The sequence below is a fragment of the Oncorhynchus nerka genome, linkage group LG9b (assembly GCF_034236695.1).
Source record: "Oncorhynchus nerka isolate Pitt River linkage group LG9b, Oner_Uvic_2.0, whole genome shotgun sequence".
Taxonomy (NCBI): domain Eukaryota; kingdom Metazoa; phylum Chordata; class Actinopteri; order Salmoniformes; family Salmonidae; genus Oncorhynchus; species Oncorhynchus nerka.
The window spans coordinates 50530028-50553960 of NC_088424.1; the positions used below are offsets into that span (position 1 = coordinate 50530028).

Genomic DNA, 23933 nt, shown 5'->3' on the forward strand with positions numbered 1-23933 from the left:
GCAGTCTGATGGCTTGGGGGTAGAAGCTGCTCAGCAGTCTGATGGCTTGGGGGTAGAAGCTGTTCAGCAGTCTGATGGCTTGGGGGTAGAAGCTGTTCAGCAGTCTAATGGCTTGGGGGGTAGAAGCTGTTCAGCAGTCTGATGGCTTGGGGGTAGAAGCTGTTCAGCAGTCTGATGGCTTGGGGGTAGAAGCTGTTCACCAGTCTGATGGCTTGGGGGTAGAAGCTGTTCAGCAGTCTGATGGCTTGGGGGGTAGAAGCTGTTCAGCAGTCTGATGGCTTGGGGGTAGAAGCTGTTCAGCAGTCTAATGGCTTGGGGGGTAGAAGCTGTTCAGCAGTCTGATGGCTTGGGGGTAGAAGCTGTTCAGCAGTCTGATGGCTTGGGGAGTAGAAGCTGTTAAGGCGCCTTTTGGTCCCAGATTTGGCGGTCCGGTACAGCTTGTCGTGCGGTAGCAGAAAGAACAGTCCTGGACTTTGAGTAGAGGACACCGCCTGGTATAGAGGTCCTGGATGGCATGAAGCTCGGCACCAGTGATGTACTGGGCGGTATGGACTACCCTAGGTAGGGCCTTGTGGTCAGATGCCAAGCAGTTTCCATACCAGGTGGTGATCTAACCAGTCAGGGTGTTCTCGATGGTGCAGCTGTAGAACTTTGAGGATCTGGGGACCCATAACAAATCTTTTCAGTCTCCTGAGGGAGAATAGGTGTTGTCGTGCCCTCCTCACGACTGTTGGTATGTGCGTGTGTGTGTTGGGGGGGACCATAATAGGTCCTTACTGATGTGGCCAGCAGCCCCGTCGATGTGAATGGGAGCGGGTTCGGCCCTCCTTTTCCTGTAGTCCCTGATCAGCTCCTTTGTCTTGCTCACGTTGAGGGACAGGTTGTTGTCCTGGTACCACACTGCCAGTTCACACTGACCACCTCCCTGTAAGCTGTGTCATTGTCGTCGGTGGTCAAGCCAGCCACTGTTGTGTCGTCAGCAAACTTGTTGTTGGAATTGTGTTTGGCCACTCAGTCATGGGTGCACAGGGAGTACAGGAGGGGACTAATCACGCACCCCTGAGGGGCCCCCCGTGTTGAGGATCAGCGTGGCGGATGAGTTGTTGCCTACCCTCACCACCTGGGGAGGCCCGTCAGGAAGTCCAGGATCCAGTTGCAGAAGGTGTTTAGTCCCAGAGTCCTCAGCTTAGTGAGGAGTTTCGTGGGCACTATGAGGTTGAACGCTGAGCTGTAGTCAATGAACAGCATTCTCACGTAGATGTTCCTTTTGTCCAGGTGGGAAAGGGCAGTGTGGAGATTACGTCGTCTGTGGATCTGTTGGGGCGGTATGTGAATTGGAGTGAGTCCGTGGTTCCTGGGATGGTGGTGTTGATGTGAGCCATGACCAGACTTTCAAAGCATGTTCATGGCTACAGTGCTACTTGGGGAGGGGTAGTCGTTTAGGCAGGTTACCTTGGTTACCTTGGCGTTCTTGGGCACAGGGACTACGGTGCAAAGATTGAAACGTAGGTATTACAGAGAGAGAGAGGTTGAAAATGACAGTTAAGACACTTGCCAGTTGGGCAGCGCATGCTCCGAGTACGCATCCTGGTAATCCGTCTGGCCCTGTGAATGTTGACCCGTTCAAAGTTGTTTGCCTTGAAGCGAGCATAGAAGGCATTTAGCTCGTCTGGTAGGTTTGCGTCACTGGGCAGCTCGCGGCTGGGTTTCCCTTTGAAGGTCATGATTGTGTCGGGGCTTGCAAACTTCTGACGCGCATCAGAGACTGTTTAGTAGGACTTTCACATACACTGACAAAAATATGAAACGTTCAGGCTTTTGAAAAGCACCCTGGTCTTTGTAGTTGAATCTGTGATTTGTAATACTTGACTGAGGGACCTAACAGATTTAATGTCTGTATGAGGGACAGAGGCTAATCTCAGAAATCAGGTCAACCCCTATTATCTTGTGTAAGTGATGAAAACATATAGAAACTTAAATGTAATTTTTGAAATTATTTACATAAAACATTTTTTTTAAATTAAACACGTTTCTCCATGTGATTTGTTAAGCCACATTTTAATTCCTGAACTAATTTATGCTAAAAGGGCTAAATAATTATATTTTAGTTTGAACAAAAATAAATGCAACAAATTCAAATATTTTACAGAGTTAAAAGTTCATAGAAGGAAATCAATCAATTGAAATAATTTCATGAGGCCCTAATCTATGGATTTCACATGACTGGGAATACAGATCATGTGTTGGTCACGCATGCCGTTTTCATGGGCAACTTGCTAACCACAAGATGGTAATGTTCAACAGGTTGCAGTTGTCTAATTTGTCACTCGTTTTAGTGTATAGGAGTAGTAACGGAAGACTTCGAGAGCTGGTGTCAGCCAGACTATTTTAGCACAGGGTTACAAACATCTCTCTTGGCTAAGGTCAATGCAGTGACAATTTGCCCTGCTGTGGGTTCCCTCCTAATCCTAACCCAGCTCACCAGCCCCAGGTCACCTCAGAACATCAATTTTAAACTGGAAATACTCAACTTTTGCTAATCTTCAAACAAACTGTAAAATAAAGACTTTTTGACCTGTGGTGCAGACCGTACCTCTGACGAATCAGCAGTGGAGGATTTGTTGGAACACTGCGAGACGGCCAATGGACGCGAGGGAGCGGGGCTGGTAGCAGGGGACTTGGTGGATTCCGCTGCTTCCCCATTGGGTAGGATCCCGTCTGCAAAACACACCCTCCTCTGCTCCCGCGCGAGAGACCCTGTGACGCACAGACAGGACACTGTTGGTAAATACTTCAAACACAGAGGAAGAAACCAGAGTAAAAACTAGCGCCGGTGAGATGAAAAAGTTATAACACAGGTGGGTGTATGGGGGATGGTTACCCTCTGAGCCGGGTGTTTTAGGAACTCCCACAGGGACCATGACAGTGGGGGGAGGGGAGGTCAGCGTCCCTGAGGATTGGATCTGCTGCAGAGGTGGGATGGTACTGCAGTACTCTGCTGGGTTGTTGGAGTTAGGACTCTGGTTAGACATGTCACACATACCCTCCCTCGAATGAGCTGAGGGCAGAGAGAGACAGAGGAACAAGATAAAGGGAGAAGTAAAGGTCTGAGACACAAAACTATGAAATAACACATATGGAATCATACAGTAACCAAAGAAAGTGTTAAATAAATCCAAATATATTTAAGATTCTTCAAAGTAGCCATCCTTTGCATTGACAGCTTTGCACACTCTTAGCATTCTCTCAACCAGCTTCATGAGGTCGTCAACTGGAATGTATTTCAATTAACAGGTGTGCCTTGTTCATTTGTGGATTTTATTCCCTTCTTAATACGTGTGAGTTAATCAGTTGTGTTGTGACAAGATTGGGTGGTATACAGAAGACGGTCTTTTACCAAATAGGGCTAAGTCCATATTACGGCAAGAACAGCTCAAATAAGCAAAGACAAATGACAGAACGTCATTACCTTAAGTCAAAGGTCAGAGGGCCTCCTGAGTGGCACAGCGGTCTAAAGCACTGTCACAGTGCTAGCTGTGCCACTAGAGAATCTGGATTCGAGTCCAGGCTCCGTCACAGCCGACCGGAAGACCCATGAGGTGGCTCACAATTGGCCCAGCGTTGTCCGGGTTAGGGGAGGGTTTGGCCGGCAGGGATGTCCTTGTCCCATCACCCACAAGGAACTCCTGTGGTGGGCCGGACGCAATGCACAGCGTTTCCACCGACACATTGATGCGGCTAGCTTCCGGGTTAAGTGGGCATTGTGTCAAAAAGCAGTGCGGTTTGGATGTGTTGTGTTTCGGAGGACGCACGGCTCGCGACCTTTGCCTCTCCCGAGTCCGTACTGTAACTACCAATTGGATAGGATTTTTTTTTTTCAATCAATCCGGAAAATTAAGAACTTTAAAAGTTTCTTCAAGTCTCAAAAAACCATCAAGCGCTATGAGGAAACTGGCGCTCTCCTGGATAAATTCATTAGAGGGAACTGCACCTCAAACCAGTGTTTCCCTTTCTATATACAGTGGGGCAAAAAGTATTTAGTCAGCCACCAATTGTGCAAGTTCTCCCACTTAAAAAGATGTGAGAGGCCTGTAATTTTCATCATAGATACACTTCAACTATGACAGACAAAATGAGGAAAAATAATCCAGAAAATCACATTGTAGGATTTTTAATCAATTTATTTGCAGAAGTGAGCGTCTTAAAGAAGAAGTTACAGGTCTGTGAGAGCCAGAAATCTTGCTTGTTTGTAGGTGACCAAATACTTATTTTCCACCATAATTTGCAAATAACTTATTTAAAATCCTACAATGTGATTTTCTGGATTTTTTCCCCTCATTTTGTCTGTCATAGTTGAAGTGTACCTATGATGAAAATTACAGGCCTCTCTCATCTTTTTAAGTGGGAGAACTTGCACAATTGGTGGCTGACTAAATACTTTTTTGCCCCACTGTATATGCTATACTATACACTACACCATACACTATACACTATACACTACACCATACACTATACACTATACACTACACCATACACTATACACTATACACTACACCATACACTATACACTATACACTACACCATACACTATACACTATACACTACACCATACACTATACACTATACACTACACCATACACTATACACTATACACTACACCATACACTATACACTACACTATACACTATACACTACACCATACACTGTATTTGGATTTGTTTAACACTGTTTTGGTTACTATTACATGTGTTATTTCATAGTTGTGAACGTAGAAAATAGTAAAAAAATAAAGAAAAACCCTTGAATGAGTCGCTGTGTCCAAACTTTTGACTGGTTTTTGCTTTTGTCACTTCTAAATTAGACAACTGCGCAATGCTCTACTTTCCGGCTACCCGGATAAAGCACTAAATAAACTTCAGTTAGTGCTGAATACGGCTGCTAGAATCATGAATAGAACAAAAAAAAAAGATCATATTACTCCAGTGCTAGCCTCTCTACACTGGCTTCCTGTCGAAGCAAGGGCTGATTTTAAGGTTTTACTGCTAACCTACAAAGCATTACATGGGCTTGCTCCTACCTATCTCTGATTTGGTCCTGCCGTACATACCTACACGTACGCTACGGTCACAAGACGCAGGCCTCCTTACTGTCCATAGAATTTCTAAGCAAACAGCTGGAGGCAGGGCTTTCTCCTATAGAGCTCCATTTTTATGGAACGGTCTGCCTACCCATGTCAGAGACGCAAACTCGGTCTCAACCTTTAAGTCTTTACTGAAGACTCATCTCTTCAGTGGGTCATATGATTGAGGGTAGTCTGGCCCAGGAGTGGGAAGGTGAACGGAAAGGCTCTGGAGCAACGAACCGCCCTTGCTGTCTCTGCCTGGCCGGTTCCCCTCTTTCCACTGGGATTCTCTGCCTCTAACCCGATTACAGGGGCTGAGTCACTGGCTTACTGGTGCTCTTCCATGGCGTCCCTAGGAGGGGTGCGTTACTTGAGTGGGTTGAGTCACTGACGTGATCTTCCTGTCCAGGTTGGCTCTCCCCTCGGGTTCATGCCGTGGGGGAGATCTTCGTGGAATATACTCGGCCTTGTCTCAGGGTGGTAGGTTGAAGATATCCCTCTAGTGGTGTCGGGGCTGTGCTTTGGCAAAGTGGGTGGGGTTATATCCTTCCTGTTTGGCCCTGTCCGGGGGTATCGTCGGACAGGGCCCCAGTGTCTCCCGAACACCCCTGTCTCAGCCTCCAGTATTTATGCTGCAATAGTTTATGTGTCGGGGGGCTAGGGTCAGTCTGTTATATCTGGAGTATTTCTCCTGTCTTATCCGGTGTCCTGTGTGAATTTAAGTATGCTCCCTCTAACGCTCTCTCCGTCTCAGAGGACCTGAGCCCTAGGACCATGCCTCAGGACTACCTGACATGATGACTCCTTGCTGTCCCCAGTCCACCTAACCTTGCTGCTGCTCCAGTTTCAACTGTTCTTCCTGCGGCTATGGAACCCTGACCTGTTCATCGGACGTGTTACCTGTCCCAGACGTGCGGTTTTCAACTCTACAGAGACAGTAGGAGCGGTAGAGATACTCTGAATGATCGGCTATGAAAAGCCAACTGACATTTACTCCGGAGGTGCTTTCCTGTTGCACTCTCGACAACCACTGTGACTATAATTATTTAAAGCTTCCCCTAGCCCTATGGCCTCGCTGACTATGCTAGCATATTAAAGACGCACAACTACTGTGATTATTATTATTGGACCCTGCTGGTCATCTATGAACATTTGAACATCTTTGCCATGTTCTGTTATAATCTCCACCCGGCACAGCCAGAAGAGGACTGGCCACCCCTCATAGCCTGGTTCCTATCTAGGTTTCTTCCTAGGTTTTGGCCTTTCTAGGGAGTTTTTCCTAGCCAACGTGCTTCTACACCTGCATTGCTTGCTGTTTGGGTTTTTAGACACACAAAAATAATTATAGACACCCCTTCAAAGAGTGGATTCGGCCATTTCAGCCAGACCCGTTGCTGACAGGTATATAAAAACCAAGCACACAGCCATGCAATCTCCATAGACAAACACTGGCAGTAGAACGGCCTTACCGAAGAGCTCAATGACTTTCAACGTGGCACCGTAATAGAATACCACCTTTCCAACAAGTCAGTTCGTCAAATTTCTGCCCTGCTAGAGCTGCTCTGGAGTGATGAATCACGCTTCACCATCTGGCAGTCCGACAGACTAATCTTGATTTGGCAGATGCCAGGAGAACTTTACTTGCCCCAACACATAGTACCAACTGTAAACTTTGGTGGAGGAGAAATAAATGGTCTGGCTGTAAGGAATCTTAACGCTACAGTATACAATGATATTCTAGACGATTCTGTGCTTCCAATTTTGTGGAAGGACCTTTCCTGTTTCAGCATGACAATGCCGCCGTGTACAAAGTGAGGTCCATACAGAAATGGTTTGTTGATATCGGTGTGGATGAACTTGACTAGCCTGCACAGAGTCCTGACCTCAACCCCATCGAACACCTTTAGGATGAAGTGGAACAACGACTGCAAGCCAGGCCTAACATCAGTGCCCAACCACACTAATGTTCTTGTGGATGAATGGAAGCAAGTCCCTGCAGCAATGTTCCAAAATCTAGTGGAAAGCCTTCCCAGAAGAGTAGAGGCTGTTATAGCAGCAATGTTTCAACATCTAGTGGAAAGCCTTCCCAGAAGAGTGTAGGCTGATATAGCAGCAATGTTCCAACATCTAGTGGAAAACCTTCCCAGAAGAGTGGAGGCTGTTATAGCAGCAATGTTCCAACATCTAGTGGAAAGCCTTCCCAGAAGAGTGGAGGCTGTTATAGCAGCAATGTTCCAACATCTAGTGGAAAGCCTTCCCAGAAGAGTGGAGGCTGTTATAGCAGCAATGTTCCAACATCTAGTAGAAAGCCTTCCCAGAAGAGTGGAGGCTGTTATAGCAGCAATGTTCCAACATCTAGTAGAAAGCCTTCCCAGAAGAGCGGAGGCTGTTATAGCAGCAATGTTCCAACATCTAGTAGAAAGCCTTCCCAGAAGAGCGGAGGCTGTTATAGCAGCAATGTTCCAACATCTAGTGGAAAGCCTTCCCAGAAGAGTGGAGGCTGTTATAGCAGCAATGTTCCAACATCTAGTAGAAAGCCTTCCCAGAAGAACGGAGGCTGTTATAGCAGCAATGTTCTAACATCTAGTGGAAAGCCTTCCCAGAAGAGCGGAGGCTGTTATAGCAGCAATGTTCCAACATCTAGTAGAAAGCCTTCCCAGAAGAACGGAGGCTGTTATAGCAGCAATGTTCCAACATCTAGTAGAAAGCCTTCCCAGAAGAGCGGAGGCTGTTATAGCAGCAATGTTCCAACATCTAGTGGAAAGCCTTCCCAGAAGAGTGGAGGCTGTTATAGCAGCAATGTTCCAACATCTAGTAGAAAGCCTTCCCAGAAGAACGGAGGCTGTTATAGCAGCAATGTTCCAACATCTAGTGGAAAGCCTTCCCAGAAGAGCGGAGGCTGTTATAGCAGCAATGTTCCAACATCTAGTAGAAAGCCTTCCCAGAAGAACGGAGGCTGTTATAGCAGCAATGTTCCAACATCTAGTGGAAAGCCTTCCCAGAAGAGCGGAGGCTGTTATAGCAGCAATGTTCCAACATCTAGTGGAAAGCCTTCCCAGAAGAGTGGAGGCTGTTATAGCAGCAATGTTCCAACATCTAGTGGAAAGCCTTCCCAGAAGAGTGGAGGCTGTTATAGCAGCAATGTTCCAACATCTAGTGGAAAGCCTTCCCAGAAGAGCGGAGGCTGTTATAGCAGCAATGTTCCAACATCTAGTGGAAAGCCTTCCCAGAAGAGCGGAGGCTGTTATAGCAGCAATGTTCCAACATCTAGTAGAAAGCCTTCCCAGAAGAGTGGAGGCTGTTATAGCAGCAATGTTCCAACATCTAGTGGAAAGCCTTCCCAGAAGAGCGGAGGCTGTTATAGCAGCAATGTTCCAACATCTAGTGGAAAGCCTTCCCAGAAGAGCGGAGGCTGTTATAGCAGCAATGTTCCAACATCTAGTGGAAAGCCTTCCCAGAAGAGCGGAGGCTGTTATAGCAGCAATGTTCCAACATCTAGTAGAAAGCCTTCCCAGAAGAGCGGAGGCTGTTATAGCAGCAATGTTCCAACATCTAGTAGAAAGCCTTCCCAGAAGAGCGGAGGCTGTTATAGCAGCAATGTTCCAACATCTAGTGGAAAGCCTTCCCAGAAGAGTGGAGGCTGTTATATCAGCAATGTTCCAACATCTAGTGGAAAGCCTTCCCAGAAGAGTGGAGGCTGTTATAGCAGCAATGTTCCAACATCTAGTGGAAAGCCTTCCTAGAAGAGTGGAGGCTGTTATAGCAATAATGTTCCAACATCTAGTAGAAAGCCTTCCCAGAAGAGTGGAGGCTGTTATAGCAGCAATGTTCCAACATCTAGTGGAAAGCCTTCCCAGGAGAGTGGAGGCTGTTATAGCAGCAATGTTCCAACATCTAGTGGAAAGCCTTCCCAGAAGAGTGGAGGCTGTTATAGCAGCAATGTTCCAACATCTAGTGGAAAGCCTTCCTAGAAGAGTGGAGGCTGTTATAGCAGCAATGTTCCAACATCTAGTGGAAAGCCTTCCCAGAAGAGTGGAGGCTGTTATAGCAGCAATGTTCCAACATCTAGTAGAAAGCCTTCCCAGAAGAGTGGAGGCTGTTATATCAGCAATGTTCCAACATCTAGTGGAAAGCCTTCCCAGAAGAGTGGAGGCTGTTATAGCAGCAATGTTCCAACATCTAGTGGAAAGCCTTCCCAGAAGAGCGGAGGCTGTTATAGCAGCAATGTTCCAACATCTAGTGGAAAGCCTTCCCAGAAGAGCGGAGGCTGTTATAGCTGCAATGTTCCAACATCTAGTGGAAAGCCTTCCCAGAAGAGCGGAGGCTGTTATAGCAGCAATGTTCCAACATCTAGTAGAAAGCCTTCCCAGAAGAGTGGAGGCTGTTATTGCAGCAATGTTCCTACATCTAGTGGAAAGCCTTCCCAGAAGAGTGGAGGCTGTTATAGCAGCAATGTTCCAACATCTAGTGGAAAGCCTTCCCAGAAGAGTGGAGGCTGTTATAGCAGCAATGTTCCAACATCTAGTGGAAAGCCTTCCCAGAAGAGTGGAGGCTGTTATATCAGCAATGTTCCAACATCTAGTGGAAAGCCTTCCCAGAAGAGTGGAGGCTGTTATAGCAGCAATGTTCCAACATCTAGTGGAAAGCCTTCCCAGGAGAGTGGAGGCTGTTATAGCAGCAATGTTCCAACATCTAGTGGAAAGCCTTCCCAGAAGAGTGGAGGCTGTTATAGCAGCAATGTTCCAACATCTAGTGGAAAGCCTTCCTAGAAGAGTGGAGGCTGTTATAGCAGCAATGTTCCAACATCTAGTAGAAAACCTTCCCAGAAGAGTGGAGGCTGTTATAGCAGCAATGTTCCAACATCTAGTGGAAAGCCTTCCCAGAAGAGTGGAGGCTGTTATAGCAGCAATGTTCCAACATCTAGTGGAAAGCCTTCCTAGAAGAGTGGAGGCTGTTATAGCAGCAATGTTCCAACATCTAGTAGAAAACCTTCCCAGAAGAGTGGAGGCTGTTATAGCAGCAATGTTCCAACATCTAGTGGAAAGCCTTCCCAGAAGAGTGGAGGCTGTTATAGCAGCAATGTTCCAACGTCTAGTGGAAAGCCTTCCCAGAAGAGTGGAGGCTGTTATAGCAGCAATGTTCCAACGTCTAGTGGAAAGCCTTCCCAGAAGAGTGGAGGCTGTTATAGCAGCAATGTTCCAACGTCTAGTGGAAAGCCTTCCCAGAAGAGTGGAGGCTGTTATAGCAGCAATGTTCCAACATCTAGTAGAAAGCCTTCCCAGAAGAGTGGAGGCTGTTATAGCAGCAATGTTCCTACATCTAGTGGAAAGCCTTCCCAGAAGAGTGGAGGCTGTTATAGCAGCAATGTTCCAACATCTAGTGGAAAGCCTTCCCAGAAGAGTGGAGGCTGTTATAGCAGCAATGTTCCAACATCTAGTGGAAAGCCTTCCCAGAAGAGTGGAGGCTGTTATAGCAGCAATGTTCCAACGTCTAGTGGAAAGCCTTCCCAGAAGAGTGGAGGCTGTTATAGCAGCAATGTTCCAACGTCTAGTGGAAAGCCTTCCCAGAAGAGTGGAGGCTGTTATAGCAGCAATGTTCCAACGTCTAGTGGAAAGCCTTCCCAGAAGAGTGGAGGCTGTTATAGCAGCAATGTTCCAACATCTAGTAGAAAGCCTTCCCAGAAGAGTGGAGGCTGTTATAGCAGCAATGTTCCTACATCTAGTGGAAAGCCTTCCCAGAAGAGTGGAGGCTGTTATAGCAGCAATGTTCCAACATCTAGTGGAAAGCCTTCCCAGAAGAGTGGAGGCTGTTATAGCAGCAATGTTCCAACATCTAGTGGAAAGCCTTCCCAGAAGAGTGGAGGCTGTTATAGCAGCAATGTTCCAACATCTAGTGGAAAGCCTTCCCAGAAGAGTGGAGGCTGTTATAGCAGCAATGTTCCAACATCTAGTGGAAAGCCTTCCCAGAAGAGTGGAGGCTGTTATAGCAGCAATGTTCCAACATCTAGTGGAAAGCCTTCCCAGGAGAGTGGAGGCTGTTATAGCAGCAATGTTCCAACATCTAGTGGAAAGCCTTCCCAGGAGAGTGGAGGCTGTTATAGCAGCAATGTTCCAACATCTAGTGGAAAGCCTTCCCAGAAGAGTGGAGGCTGTTATAGCAGCAATGTTCCAACATCTAGTGGAAAGCCTTCCCAGAAGAGTGTAGGCTGTTATAGCAGCAATGTTCTAACATCTAGTGGAAAGCCTTCCCAGAAGAGTGGAGGCTGTTATTGCAGCAAAGGGGGGAACAACTCCATATAATGCAGATGATTATGGAATGAGATGTTCGACGAGCAGGTGTCTACATACACTACATGACCAAAAGTATGTATAGAGATACAGTATATAGGATTGGTCAAGGGAGCTCTCGGGGACCGGGTTAATCTAGGGAGCTCTAGGGGACTGGGTTAATCTAGGGAGCTCTAGGGGACTGGGTTAATCTAGGGAGCTCTCGGGGACCGGGTTAATCTAGGGAGCTCTAGGGGACTGGGTTAATCTAGGGAGCTCTCGGGGACCGGGTTAATCTAGGGAGCTCTAGGGGACCGGGTTGATCTAGGGAGCTCTCGGGGACCGGGTTGATCTAGGGAGCTCTAGGGGACCGGGTTAATCTAGGGAGCTCTCGGGGACCGGGTTAATCTAGGGAGCTCTAGGGGACCGGGTTGATCTAGGGAGCTCTAGGGGACCGGGTTAATCTAGGGAGCTCTCGGGGACCGGGTTAATCTAGGGAGCTCTAGGGGACCGGGTTGATCTAGGGAGCTCTCGGGGACCGGGTTAATCTAGGGAGCTCTAGGGGACCGGGTTGATCTAGGGAGCTCTCGGGGACCGGGTTGATCTAGGGAGCTCTAGGGGACCGGGTTAATCTAGGGAGCTCTAGGGGACCGGGTTGATCTAGGGAGCTCTCGGGGACCGGGTTAATCTAGGGAGCTCTAGGGGACCGGGTTAATCTAGGGAGCTCTCGGGGACCGGGTTGATCTAGGGAGCTCTCGGGGACCGGGTTGATCTAGGGAGCTCTAGGGGACCGGGTTAATCTAGGGAGCTCTAGGGGACCGGGTTAATCTAGGGAGCTCTCGGGGACCGGGTTAATCTAGGGAGCTCTAGGGGACCGGGTTGATCTAGGGAGCTCTAGGGGACCGGGTTAATCTAGGGAGCTCTCGGGGACCGGGTTAATCTAGGGAGCTCTAGGGGACCGGGTTAATCTAGGGAGCTCTCGGGGACCGGGTTGATCTAGGGAGCTCTCGGGGACCGGGTTGATCTAGGGAGCTCTAGGGGACTGGGTTAATCTAGGGAGCTCTAAGGGACCAGGTTGAAATAGGATACTTGATCAAGATCGATATAGGATCTGGAAACTTAAAACACCCAACCCCGTCCGAACCCAAGGAAGATGTCCTAGTAGATGCTGATCTAGGAACAGTATTGTGTTTAAATCCTAATGGATACAATTCTGAAGGGGGTGTAGTAAGCTGATCCTAGACCAGTAGTAATAGTGACTCACCACTCATTAGGGCAGAGTGACAGGTGATACAGACTCTGGCCTCCTTCCTGTCCATGTAAATCAGTCTGCTCCTCAGGCTGCAGCAGGCAGCACAGAACACCTGGAGAAAGAGAGAGACACACAATGATATTACACCTGGAGAGAGAGAGAGACACACAAATATTACACCTGGAGAGAGAGAGAGAGAGAGAGAGAGAGAGAGAGAGAGAGAGAGAGAGACACACACACAAATATTACACCTGGAGAGAGAGAGAGAGAGAGAGAGAGAGAGACACACACACAAATATTACACCTGGAGAGAGAGAGAGAGAGAGAGAGAGAGACACACACACAAATATTACACCTGGAGAGAGAGAGAGAGAGAGAGAGAGAGAGAGAGAGAGAGAGAGAGAGACACAAATATTACACCTGGAGAGAGAGAGAGAGAGAGAGAGAGACACACACAAATATTACACCTGGAGAGAGAGAGAGACACACACACACAAATATTACACCTGGAGAGAGAGAGACACACACAATTATATTACACCTGGAGAGAGAGAGAGAGAGACACACAAATATTACACCTGGAGAGAGAGAGAGAGACACACAAATATTACACCTGGAGAGAGAGAGAGAGACACACACACACACACAAATATTACACCTGGAGAGAGAGAGAGAGAGACACACACAAATATTACACCTGGAGAGAGAGAGAGAGAGAGAGAGAGACACACACACACACACAAATATTACACCTGGAGAGAGAGAGAGAGACACACACAAATATTACACCTGGAGAGAGAGAGAGACACACACACACACACACAAATATTACACCTGGAGAGAGAGAGAGAGACACACACAAATATTACACCTGGAGAGAGAGAGAGAGACACACACACACACACACAAATATTACACCTGGAGAGAGAGAGAGAGAGACACACACACACACAACTATTACACCTGGAGAGAGAGAGACACACACAACTATTACACCTGGAGAGAGAGAGACACACACAACTATTACACCTGGAGAGAGAGAGAGAGACACACAACTATTACACCTGGAAAGAGAGAGAGACACACACAACTATTACACCTGGAAAGAGAGAGACACACACAACTATTACACCTGGAGAGAGAGAGAGAGAGACACACAACTATTACACCTGGAAAGAGAGAGAGACACACACAACTATTACACCTGGAAAGAGAGAGAGACACACACAACTATTACACCTGGAAAGAGAGAGAGACACACAACTATTACACCTGGAAAGAGAGAGAGAGACACACAACTATTACACCTGGAAAGAGAGACACACAACTATTACACCTGGAAAGAGAGAGAGAGACACACAACTATTACACCTGGAAAGAGAGAGAGAGACACACAACTATTACACCTGGAAAGAGAGAGAGAGACACACAACTATTACACCTGGAAAGAGAGAGAGAGACACACAACTATTACACCTGGAAAGAGAGAGAGAGACACACAACTATTACACCTGGAAAGAGAGAGAGAGACACACAACTATTACACCTGGAAAGAGAGAGACACACAAATATTACACCTGGAAAGAGAGAGAGACACACAAATATTACACCTGGAAAGAGAGAGAGACACACAACTATTACACCTGGAAAGAGAGACACACAACTATTACACCTGGAAAGAGAGACACACAACTATTACACCTGGAAAGAGAGAGAGAGACACACAACTATTACACCTGGACACACAACTATTACACCTGGAAAGAGAGAGAGACACACAACTATTACACCTGGAAAGAGAGAGAGACACACAACTATTACACCTGGAAAGAGAGAGAGAGACACACAACTATTACACCTGGAAAGAGAGAGACACACAAATATTACACCTGGAAAGAGAGAGAGACACACAAATATTACACCTGGAAAGAGAGAGAGACACACAACTATTACACCTGGAAAGAGAGACACACAACTATTACACCTGGAAAGAGAGAGACACACACAACTATTACACCTGGAGAGAGAGAGAGAGAGACACACACACAACTATTACACCTGGAAAGAGAGAGACACACAACTATTACACCTGGAAAGAGAGACACACAACTATTACACCTGGAAAGAGAGAGAGACACACAACTATTACACCTGGAAAGAGAGACACACAACTATTACACCTGGAAAGAGAGAGACACACAACTATTACACCTGGAAAGAGAGAGACACACAACTATTACACCTGGAAGAGAGAGAGAGAGAGACACACACAACTATTACACCTGGAAAGAGAGAGAGACACACACAACTATTACACCTGGAAAGAGAGAGACACACACAACTATTACACCTGGAAAGAGAGAGACACACAACTATTACACCTGGAAAGAGAGAGAGACACACAACTATTACACCTGGAAAGAGAGAGAGACACACAACTATTACACCTGGAAAGAGAGAGAGAGACACACAACTATTACACCTGGAAAGAGAGAGAGAGACACACAACTATTACACCTGGAAAGAGAGAGAGAGACACACAACTATTACACCTGGAAAGAGAGAGAGAGACACACAACTATTACACCTGGAAAGAGAGAGACACACAAATATTACACCTGGAAAGAGAGAGAGACACACAAATATTACACCTGGAAAGAGAGAGACACAACTATTACACCTGGAAAGAGAGAGAGAGACACACAACTATTACACCTGGAAAGAGAGACACACAACTATTACACCTGGAAAGAGAGACACACAACTATTACACCTGGAAAGAGAGAGAGAGACACACAACTATTACACCTGGAAAGAGAGAGAGAGACACACAACTATTACACCTGGAAAGAGAGAGAGAGACACACAACTATTACACCTGGAAAGAGAGAGACACACAACTATTACACCTGGAAAGAGAGAGACACACAACTATTACACCTGGAAAGAGAGAGAGAGACACACAAATATTACACCTGGAAAGAGAGAGAGAGACACACAAATATTACACCTGGAAAGAGAGAGAGAGACACACAAATATTACACCTGGAAAGAGAGAGAGAGACACACAACTATTACACCTGGAAAGAGAGAGACACACACAACTATTACACCTGGAAAGAGAGAGACACACAACTATTACACCTGGAAAGAGAGAGAGACACACAACTATTACACCTGGAAAGAGAGAGAGAGACACACAACTATTACACCTGGAAAGAGAGAGAGACACACAACTATTACACCTGGAAAGAGAGAGAGAGACACACAACTATTACACCTGGAAAGAGAGAGAGAGACACACAACTATTACACCTGGAAAGAGAGAGACACACAACTATTACACCTGGAGAGAGAGACACAAACACACCATTACATTACACCTGGAGAGAGAGACACACAACTATTACACCTGGAAAGAGAGAGAGACACACAAATATTACACCTGGAAAGAGAGAGACACAAACACACCATTACATTACACCTGGAGAGAGAGACCATTATATTGGGCTAACGGCCTGCGCTGAGACACCCTAATCTAGCTCACCGGATTCTAACTAGAAACTGGTTGATAAACTGAAGCAGGTGAATTAACACTGGGGTTGGATTTAAAACCTACAGGAGGGTTTCTCTCCAGGAACAGGGTTGGAGTTAAACCCTACAGGAGGGTCTCTCTCCAGGAACAGGGTTGGAGTTAAAACCTACAGGAGGGTCTCTCTCCAGGAACAGGGTTGGAGTTAAAACCTACAGGAGGGTCTCTCTCCAGGAACAGGGTTGAAAAGCCCTGCTGTATAGACTCCACCCACCTTTCCACGGGCCCTGCAGTATAGACTCCACCCACCTTTCCACAGGCCCTGCTGTATAGACTCCACCCACCTTTCCACAGGCCCTGCTGTATAGACTCCACCCACCTTTCCACAGGCCCTGCAGTGATGCCTCCTCTTGGTGAAGGTGAAGCGGACCTCGCACTTCATACAGACTGGAGCCTGGGAGTCAGGGACCCACACGGGGGCTACATCCCCCAGGGAGGAGAGCAGTTTCCTGGGCAGAGCCCCCTGGTGATGCTGCCCTGCCTGGAAGTCATTATCCGGGCTGCTCTCTGACACCTCCACCAGGCCCGACGATGATGACGGAGACTCCCCGGTTAGCACCTCCCCCTTCACACCACCACCACCACCACCACCACCACCACCAGGGTCGCCCACGGCAAGTACAGTTGCCGTATCCATGATTCCGGCACCGCCACGGTTCTCAAGGTTCTTGTTCTTTCCTCCACCAGTAACACTGCTGGCGGTGTTAGCAGAAGGTGCCAGCTGGTTCTGGACCTGTTCGTATAGGGGCCGGGGGATCTGGAGTTTGAGACTGACCGGCTGTTTAGGACGTGCCCCTCCGAACGGCAAACTCACCGGCTGCAAACAACTGGGTAAAAAGCTACCACCTCTTTCTCCTCCTCCTTCGTGCTCTTGCTTGTTCTCCTCCATCTCCTTCTCCTCCGTTACAGAGTCCTCCTTGGAGGGGGGAGGTGTGAGAGACCCTCTCTCCTCCATCTCCTTCTCCTCTGTTACAGAGTCCTCCTTGGAGGGGGGAGGTGTGAGAGACCCTCTCTCTTCTTCTTCTTCCCCTGCAGTAGCCAGGCCGTTGGTGAGAGCCACCTCTCCATTCTGAACCCCACTCTTGTCCAGCTCTCCGTTCAACCTCTTCTCCTTCTGAGAAGACTTCCTACACTCTTTTCTCCCCCCTCTCAGTTCTTCCATCACCCCTCCATTCTGTACATTCCCCCCAGAGTCTTCTCTCGGTCTTCCCTCTCTCCATCCTCCATTCTGTCCTCTCCCCCCAGAGTCCTGCGACTGTCCCCCAGCCATGTCAGCCTCCTCTCTGTCCCTCTCCTGTATGGGTGACGCCTGTCTGTCCCCTCCCAGGCTCTCCTCATAGGTAAAGTGTGAATGACTAATGTGAGAGCTTCCACCACTCCTCTCCCCCTCCCTACCCTCCAGAGGGACATCAGGACGTGGGTCAGAGGGGGCAGGCAGCTGGTGGTTTGAAGGGGTTGTTTGGTTCCCCTTGCAGGGTTCCTCACTGAGCCCGTTGAGAGCAGGACAAGAGGAGCTGATAGAGGTGAAGCCGTTCTCCAGGGCCAGGTGGTGGTGGTAAGGAGGGGGGCTAGAGGAAGCCGGCACAAGGGGAGACAAGCCCTCCTCACCCCCCACCAGCTTGCCGATGTTGGGTTGGGGGAGCGGAGGGCTGTGGACGTGCGCAGTGCGGCCTGGCCTCTCCTCTCCCCAGGAAGGAGGCTTGGCAGCGGGGTGGCGTTTGGAGTCAGGCCCCTGGAAGTCGTTAGAGGACGGGTCGGGGGTTGGGAGGGTCTTGAAGGGGAGGGGACTGTCCCCGTCCCTGGGGTCAGGGGTCAAAGCCAGAGCAGGGTTCAGAGACAGGAAGTGGGTCGGAGGGGCCAGGATCTGACTCCACTTAGCATCCGACAGAGTGGGACTGTCTGTCTCATCATCTAGAAGAGGGGCAGAGAGAGAGAGAGCGATTATGGGCACGTTCTTCTGCGCAGGCGTTGCCAGATCTTACAACGACTGGATAGGTATTTTAACTATCAGCTAACCACATATGTTATAGCTATCTGGTGCCCTACAGCACAGTCAACGATGTGGCATGCACCCATTGGTTGATGCATGCAACACCAGAGCAGGGGAACGTGACCTATAAAACCATGATGACACCATCTCCCGGGCACAGTAGGTGGGGGTGACGCACCAGCGATGCCAACCGCTGGGGGGAAGAAAAAACACCAGAGGTGGCTGCTAGCAGTGCAGTGTCCTACAGCAGTGCAGTGTCCTACAGCAGTGCAGTGTCCTACAGCAGTACAGTGTCCTACAGCAGTACAGTGTCCTACAGCAGTACAGTGTCCTACAGCAGTAGTGTCCTACAGCAGTGCAGAGTCCTACAGCAGTGCAGAGTCCTACAGCAGTGCAGAGTCCTACAGCAGTGCAGAGTCCTACAGCAGTACAGTGACCTACAGCAGTACAGTGACCTACAGCAGTACAGTGTCCTACAGCAGTGCAGTGACCTACAGCAGTAGTGTCCTACAGCAGTACAGTGTCCTACAACAGTACAGTGTCCTACAGCAGTACAGTGTCCTACAGCAGTAGTGTCCTACAGCAGTGCAGTGTCCTACAGCAGTGCAGTGTCCTACAGCAGTGCAGTGTCCTACAGCAGTGCAGTGTCCTACAGCAGTACAGAGTCCTACAGCAGTACAGTGTCCTACAGCAGTGCAGTGACCTACAGCAGTGCAGTGTCCTACAGCAGTGCAGTGTCCTACAGCAGTGCAGTGTCCTACAGCAGTACAGTGACCTACAGCAGTACAGTGTCCTACAGCAGTAGTGTCCTACAGCAGTGCAGTGTCCTACAGCAGTACAGTGTCCTACAGCAGTACAGTGACCTACAGCAGTGCAGTGTCCTACAGCAGTGCAGTGTCCTACAGCAGTGCAGTGTCCTACAGCAGCAGTGTCCTACAGCAGTACAGTGTCCTACAGCAGTACAGTGTCCTACAGCAGTACAGTGACCTACAGCAGTGCAGTGTCCTACAGCAGTGCAGTGTCCTACAGCAGCAGTGTCCTACAGCAGTACAGTGTCCTACAGCAGTACAGTGTCCTACAGCAGTAGTGTCCTACAGCAGTGCAGTGTCCTACAGCAGTGCAGTGTCCTACAGCAGTACAGTGTCCTACAGCAGTACAGTGTCCTACAGCAGTACAGTGTCCTACAGCAGTAGTGTCCTACAGCAGTGCAGTGTCCTACAGCAGTACAGTGTCCTACAGCAGTACAGTGTAGTGATTACCCTCCCCAACAGCAAATTACAAGTTTTAAAAAACTGAAATACATTAACATAAGTATTCAGACCCTTTTTCTCAGTACTTTTATGAAGCACCTTTGGCAGCGATTACAGCCTCAAGTCTTCTTGGGTATGACTCTACAATCTTGACACACCTGTATTTGGGGAGTTTCTCCCATTCTTCACTGCAGATCCTGTCAAGCTCTGTCAGGTTGAATGGGGAGTGTTGCTGCACAGCTATTTTCAGGTATCTCCAAAGATGTTAGATCGGGTTCAAGTCCAGGCTCTGGCTGGGCCACTCAAGGACATTCAGAGACTACCTGACTACCGAAGCCACTCCTACGTTGTCTTGGCTGTGAGCTTAGGCTCTTTGTCCTGTTGGAAAGTGAACCTTCACCCCCAGTCTGAGGTCCTGAGCGCTCTGGATCAGGTTATCGTCAAGGATCTCTGTACTTTGCGCCGTTCATCTTTCCCTCGATCCTGACTAGTCTACCAGTCCCTGCAACTGAAAAACATCACCACAGCATGATGCTACCACCACCATGCTTCACCGTAGGGATGGTGCCAGGTTTCCTCCAGACTTTACGCTTGGCATTCAGGCCAGAGTTCAACCTTGGTTTCATCAGACCAGAGAATCTTGTTTCTTGTAGTCTGAGAGTCCTTTAGGTGCCTCTTGGCAAACTCCGAGCATGCTGTCATGTGCCTTTTACTGAGGAGTGGCTTCCGTCTGGCCATTCTACTATAAAGCCCTGATTGGTGGAGTGCTGCAGAGATGGGAGAACCTTCCAGAAGGATGACCATCTCCAGAAGAACTCTGGAGCTCCGACAGAGTGACCATCAGGTTCCTGGTCATCTTCCAGACAAGGGACCTTTTCCCCTGATTGGTCAGTTTGGCCCGGCGGCCAGCTCTATGAAGAATTTAGGTGGTTCCAAACTTGTTCCATTTAAAAAATGGAGGCCACTGTGTTCTTGGGGACCTTCAACGCTGCAGAAATGTATTGGTACCCTTCCCCAGATCTGTGCCTCGACACAATCCTGTCTCTGAGCTCTACGGACAATTCCTTTGACCTCATGGCTTGGTTTTTACTCTGATACGCACCTGTCAACTGTGGGACCTTATATAGACAGGTGTGTGCCTTTCCAAATCATGTCCAATCAATTGAATTTACCACAGGTGGATTCCAATCAAGTTGTAGAAACATCTCAAGGATGATCAATGGAAACATGATGCACCTGAGCTCAATTTTGAGTCTCATAGAAAAGAGTCTGAATATTTATGTAAATAAGGTATGTTTTTCCATTTTTAATACATTTGCACAAATAAAAAATAAAAAATAAATGTTTTCACTTCATTGTGATGTCATTATGGGGTATTGTGATGTCATTATGGGGGGAGTGTGTAGATTGATGAGGGGTTAAAAAACAATTAAATCAATTTAAGAATAAGGCCGTAACGAAACGTGGTTTAAGTCAAGGGGTCTGAATACTTTCTGAATGCACTGTACAGATATTTACGTCACTGTTAGTGAGCATTTCTCCCTTTACCAAGACAACCCATCGTCCTGACAGCTGTGGCATATCAAGGAAGCCGACTAAACAGCATGATCATTACAGAAATGAACCTTGTGCTGGGGACGATAGAAAGGCCACTAAAATGTGCAGTTTTGCCACAGGTTGAGGGAGCGTGCATTTGGCGTGCTGACTGCAGGAATGTCCATCATAACTGTTTACAGATAACTTCATGTTAATTTCTCTACCATAAGCCGCCTCCAACATCATTTTAGAGAATTTGGCAGTACATCCAACTGGCCTCAACTGCAGATCAGGGCCTAATTTATTTATTTCAATTGACTGATTTCCTTATAACAGTAAAATCATTGAAGTGACTTCATTTCTATTTTTGTTAAGTTATCAGGGCCGCAGGGTCTCTGTCCTCTAAGGCTCAAGAACGTCTTTAGAAAAGCTTTCAAGGACCTCAGCTAATCCGGTTCTCCTCCGGATCTGATGACACCCGTATATAGCTTTGATTGTCGTCTCAGTTCTGGATCATCTTCATCTTCATTTTATTTATTTTTGTAAAAAATTTATGTGTGCCTTGAGTGTCAGAAATGCTCTTTACAAATTAAATGAATTATTTGTTATTTTTGGCTTCACATAGGGACAAGCATGTTCCAGGGCTGCGTTCAGCAGGACACAACGTTGGCAAATGTTCAGATAGATATGTAGAACAAACCTCTGACTCAAGGAATCATGTCAGTTCTATCTGCAGCTTTCCAAAACGTTTTTTTGTTGTTGTACTGAACATGCCCTGGGGCGTACTCATTAGACCGATTCTGAAACAAAACATTTCTTAAAAACGGAAGCAAACGGAACGGAGAGGGAACTACCTGAATTTGTCCAAAAGAAACTAATGTCGGTTTGCTTCGGTTTAGTTCTTAAAATGGTAAACCGTTTCCCTTAATGACTACAACCCAGACAACCCTGAGCTACACAAAACCCGCTCTGCCCACCGCTTGTGTGTGTGGAAAGCCTCCGTAAATGAAACTGAGTGGTGGGCAAGCTTCGTCCATAGTGGACTCTGCGCCAGTAAGAGGCTTCTCTCTGCCGTTCGCCCTCTGTGCTCTTCCATCCCTCCTCCCCTGTTCTCTCCCTCTCTCCTCTGAGACCCATCAATCACTCTGGTACACGAATACAGTCTGAGCAATGTGGGAGTCAACAACATTCCTGAACATTCACTTCCCATAACACACACACACACACAGACACACACACACACCCGACGGTGAGTCACCTTTCAGGACCAGCGGGGGAGAAAAACAATGTCTTTATGACCCATCCAGCTTCAGCACGGCTCCAACCCTATACTGCTGATCTCTGCACCAGTCTTAAATAGACACCGTCAGCAACAACACACAGTAGACACTGTACTGTGTTATCCACTGTATACAATGATGTCGGAATAGAAGAAGCTGAGATCCACAAAAGGTGAAACGATTGTCCCCCCAGGGCGCCACTGGTCCCCCCCCCCCCCCCCCCCAGGGCGCCACCGGGGGCCCCCCCCCAGGGCGCCACTGGTTATCGTTTTTGAAACCGATGATATGAGCATCCAGCATCACGGTAAAAAAGAAGAAAAAAACATTGATTTACTTGCAAGTGACAGAACGCTAAATTGTAGCTGGTCCCATTAGATAACATGGCACACATTAGCCCTATGCTAACCTCACCAGGTGGTTCTGATTCTGTCCTGGCACAACTTCAGCCTATGAAAGACCTTAGACTTTACATCCACCAACCAATGGCATTTCTTAAAATTAAGTCAACCCTGGCCAAAAAGAGGGATATTTTTAAACCTACAAATTCAAGATTTACGTTGGTCTGTAACAAAATGTGTGCCAATATTGCACTGATACATCCTTACCTAGGCTAAAGCTAGTACCAACGTTAGATAATATATTCACTTTTTCAGCAAATGACAACCCCCCCCCCCCCCCCCAAAAAAAAAATGTAATACGCACATCCATGTGCTTTCATGGGGAAAATATAATCAAGGTCCTTTCAACTTGCAAGTTGATCGTAGATCATTTTTTAAAGCCTTATGGGTTTGTCAAATAGCAGTCGTGTAGGGTATGAGTGTCTTCATTGCTTCTGGGTGTAACACACTGCTAAAGAGGATGCCTCACAAACAGTGGTGAACTTAAAACTTTGGGTTCGAATCACCCCCTCCACCCTCGGAGCAAGCTCAATTTTTTGAACGGTTTACTGCTGGTCTTTGATGCGCGATTCAATACACGTGACCAAACACGTGACCAAACACGTGACCAAACAGATGATTATAGTAACGCGTCGCCTATAAAAATGCTGTGTCCATATAACTTAGCCTACGCTATATGATTATTAGGCATAGTGTTTGTGTGCAAGGCTGAAGAAAGAGGTAGCTCCCTAATTAAATTCAGTCTTAGGGGACGCGATTCAATACACGTGACCAAACAGATGATTATAGTAACGCGTCGCCTATAAAAATGCTGTAGGCGTCCATATAACGCTATATGATTATTAGGCATAGTGTTTGTGTGCAAGGCTGAAGAAAGAGGTAGCTTCTTGTTAAATTCATTCATAAATCTTTACTTTCATGATGCTGGCCTTTCTAGGCAGAGTTGCAAAGAAAATGCCATATCTCAGAGTGGCCAATAAAAATAAAAGATTAAGATGGACAAAAGAACACAGACACTGGACAGAGGAACTCTGCCTAGAAGGCCAGCATCCCGGAGTCGCCTCTTCACTGTTGATGTTGGGACTGGACAGAGGAACTCTGCCTAGAAGGGCAGCATCCTGGAGTCGCCTCTTCACTGTTGATGTTGGGACTGGACAGAGGAACTCTGCCTAGAAGGGCAGCATCCCAGAGTCTCCTCTTCACTGTTGATGTTGGGACTGGACAGAGGAACTCTGCCTAGAAGGGCA

General features: G+C 47.5%; 1 protein-coding gene across 4 annotated transcripts in view; it reads right to left on the reverse strand.

Annotated features, from left to right (window-relative positions):
* The window catches only part of LOC115124306 (zinc finger FYVE domain-containing protein 9-like), a 90477-nt gene that overhangs the window by 41914 nt on the left and 24630 nt on the right, over positions 1 to 23933 (reverse strand). For all 4 annotated transcript variants that reach the window (XM_065013819.1, XM_065013820.1, XM_065013821.1 and 1 more), the window contains exons 4-7: positions 16552 to 18143; positions 12653 to 12752; positions 2882 to 3058; positions 2594 to 2757 (exon numbers count right to left, since the gene is read on the reverse strand). In XM_065013819.1, the coding sequence (XP_064869891.1) occupies positions 2594 to 2757; positions 2882 to 3058; positions 12653 to 12752; positions 16552 to 18143 (2033 nt within the window). The remainder of the gene's footprint in view (positions 1 to 2593; positions 2758 to 2881; positions 3059 to 12652; positions 12753 to 16551; positions 18144 to 23933) is intronic.